This window comes from Aedes albopictus, chromosome 1 (assembly GCF_035046485.1).
Source record: "Aedes albopictus strain Foshan chromosome 1, AalbF5, whole genome shotgun sequence".
NCBI classification, from domain to species: Eukaryota; Metazoa; Arthropoda; class Insecta; order Diptera; family Culicidae; genus Aedes; species Aedes albopictus.
In genome coordinates, this window is record NC_085136.1 from 65,153,256 (window position 1) to 65,155,905 (window position 2,650).

Here is a 2,650-nt window from a genome sequence, read left to right on the forward strand (position 1 = left end):
AACAAGGGTAGAGTTTGCTTTTCAACAAACAATTTTCAGTTGAGGGCACTTATGAAATCTCTAAACACGTTGTGCAATTTTAAAACTTATCCACTACATTTTTTTTAAATTTATCGTGAAAACTACTTACTAGCCAAACCGGTAGATGAGGTATTCGCCGAGTACTTTGGTAATCGAAGTGACCAAGCTATGCGTAACCGAGTGTTGCTCTTTCAATGATTCGATTATGGCACGACCATCTTCTGTCTGCTGGAATATCAAATCGATGTCAAATTCCTAAAAAAAGAACAATTTCTGATTAGTACGTAACTATGCAGCAAAACTAAACATTTACCTTTTCCAGTGATACAGACGTTTCGTCTTGCTCAATATATTCGACCTCTTCGTAATCAACGGGTTCTGCCGGCTCTTCTGTCGCGTCTTTTGGATTGCCACGAGTCATCCTTTGAAATTTTTGAATTTTTTTTCTTTGACCGGTGTTGAGATGCAGCCTGTTGAAATCTGTTTCGTCCAGCATCGTGAACGTTTCCATGTCTTCAATTCCCTCGGCGTCTGTTGATATCATACGTTTTAAAAGTCGTCATTGTAAATTTTACGTGAAACGTAATGGGTATCATCATTATATTTCTTCCAAAATGAAAACGTCGTGTGGCGATGTACTTTTGTTAAATCAATCAACAAATACTGTTGTTTGTTATCTACCAAGTATGCCTGAAGAATTTCATCGAAATCAACAGTTTCCCACGATGTGATCAAAAGTTGGACCACGTTTTTAATCACGAGTATCTCCTGAATTTCTCCAAAACTAGGTAGACCACTTTCCTCATCTTCATGGATTGCAACAACGCAGTGCTTTCTAAATCGAATCCCATTGTGAATTATCTCTTTTGGACAAAAACAACGATCCCCTGTACCATAATTCAACAAAGGAGCTGACAACGTATCTTCAACCAATACAGTACTTCCTGATTGGTAGCTGGTGTTTTTCTTGAACGGTTTTTCGGCAATGGTAACTGCTTGTGCAAATAGGGTATCGCACTACTTGGGCGGTGGTTTTCTTCGTCTGTTATTTTCGTCTGTTTTCCACTGTAACTCGGTCAATTTTGAACCGATTGACTTGAAATTTTGTACACGGGTAGATACTATACCTATCTCACCGCATTCCAAGAATTGTGTCAATTGGTTCAAGATTGACTGAGTTATAGTGGAAAACAGACGAATATAGAAGCCACCGCCCAAGTAGCGCGATTCCCTATCTGTCGTTTGGCCAAGCTAAGACACACATTCTTGTAATTCCGAGCCGTATTCATCTGTGTTTTAATTGATTTATTTTTTTGCTCGAATATGCGACAGTCATATTGCTGTAGTGGTCCGATTTCCTTGATGCACTCAGGATAATGATATAGATGGTGAAGCTTGTTTGGTCGACTTTGGAATAATTTGAAGAACATATTATGGAACATTTTAATGGAGATTTCTAATTCAGCTAATAGATAATCCGGAACAGTGGGCGAAAACGCAATTCGGGTTATGTTGATAAGTATGCTGATTAGGGCCATGTATTCACAATCTTTTGACACTTTGTGCATAAAAAGAAAGGGAAATGCTTGCAACAGAAGTAGGTACTGTGATGCAGTTTGTCGCATCCTGTGCTTTGTTGGTTGTAATAGCATAGGAGCAGTTATATTTGCTGAGGGTTTATTTTTCCTGTCACGATAACCGTAGTTGAACGTTTTCAATCGATGGTTAATAAAGTCGATAGAAAACCCGAGGTTTTTGTTTCTGTAGTACTGCGCCAGAACAAGTTGTAGTGTTACCGGAATTACACCCTCGGCCAAATCGTGCATCACGTCAAATGAATGGTTATCAGTTAAATGAAATTGTTCCAGGTCATTTAAGATACAGCCACCCGGTTTTAACCCACACTCTTTCGATGATACTTCTTTGGTTTGTAATCGCTGCAGGTTTGTCTCGTACCATTGACGGTCGCGCAAGGGATACTGGTTCACATAAGGATCTTCCAGAAATTTATTTCGGGTTATCGTACATTCGCGACAAAAGAAGTTAGCTGATGGCCCTAATAACCCTAACAGCTCGTGCATAGCTAGTGTGTCTCCTGCCACTACGATTACTGTGCCTCTTATGGTTATTGTTTCATCTCCGACAAAAACAGTTACGCCATTTTCTAACCTCTTCAGATCTTCGACCAATGGAGCGAGGATTTTGTTATACCCATGGACTTTAGAATCGGCTGATTTTGCGTAAATGAGAGGAAATACTGATTTGGTCGATGCGTTAAACTCTTTGGGCAAATTTTGAATTTTAAAATAAATTGCTGAAATTTTTTTATTTCCAGCTCTGGAGCTCAGCGCATTGCATGGCTCAACGTCGTCTTCATAAATAATAATCCTGAGAGCGTCGGGAAATTTTTTGAAATAGTTGCTTTTTTTGAAAATCCTTCCATCAGCGTATGAGTAGTACGATCCGAATTGACCATTTCGCAAATCATTCTGGTAACATCCCATTAAAGCTGAGCGATTCTGTGGGTTGCGTAGTATCATTTTCAATGATTCTACAATAGGTATGTACTGAAATGTATGTTTGACCTACAATGCAGGTAGTAACATGATATTAACCATTTTAATTAATT

General features: G+C 38.9%; 1 protein-coding gene across 1 annotated transcript in view; it reads right to left on the minus strand.

Annotated features, from left to right (window-relative positions):
- LOC109420785 (uncharacterized) overlaps window positions 1-1,251 on the minus strand; it is a 19,312-nt gene extending 18,061 nt beyond the window's left edge. The window contains exons 1-2 of the mRNA XM_062845018.1: window positions 335-1,251; window positions 131-276 (exon numbers count right to left, since the gene is read on the minus strand). Coding sequence (XP_062701002.1) covers window positions 131-276; window positions 335-565 — 377 coding nt within the window. The 5' untranslated portion in view covers window positions 566-1,251. The remainder of the gene's footprint in view (window positions 1-130; window positions 277-334) is intronic.
- Between the last annotated feature and the right edge of the window lie 1,399 nt (window positions 1,252-2,650).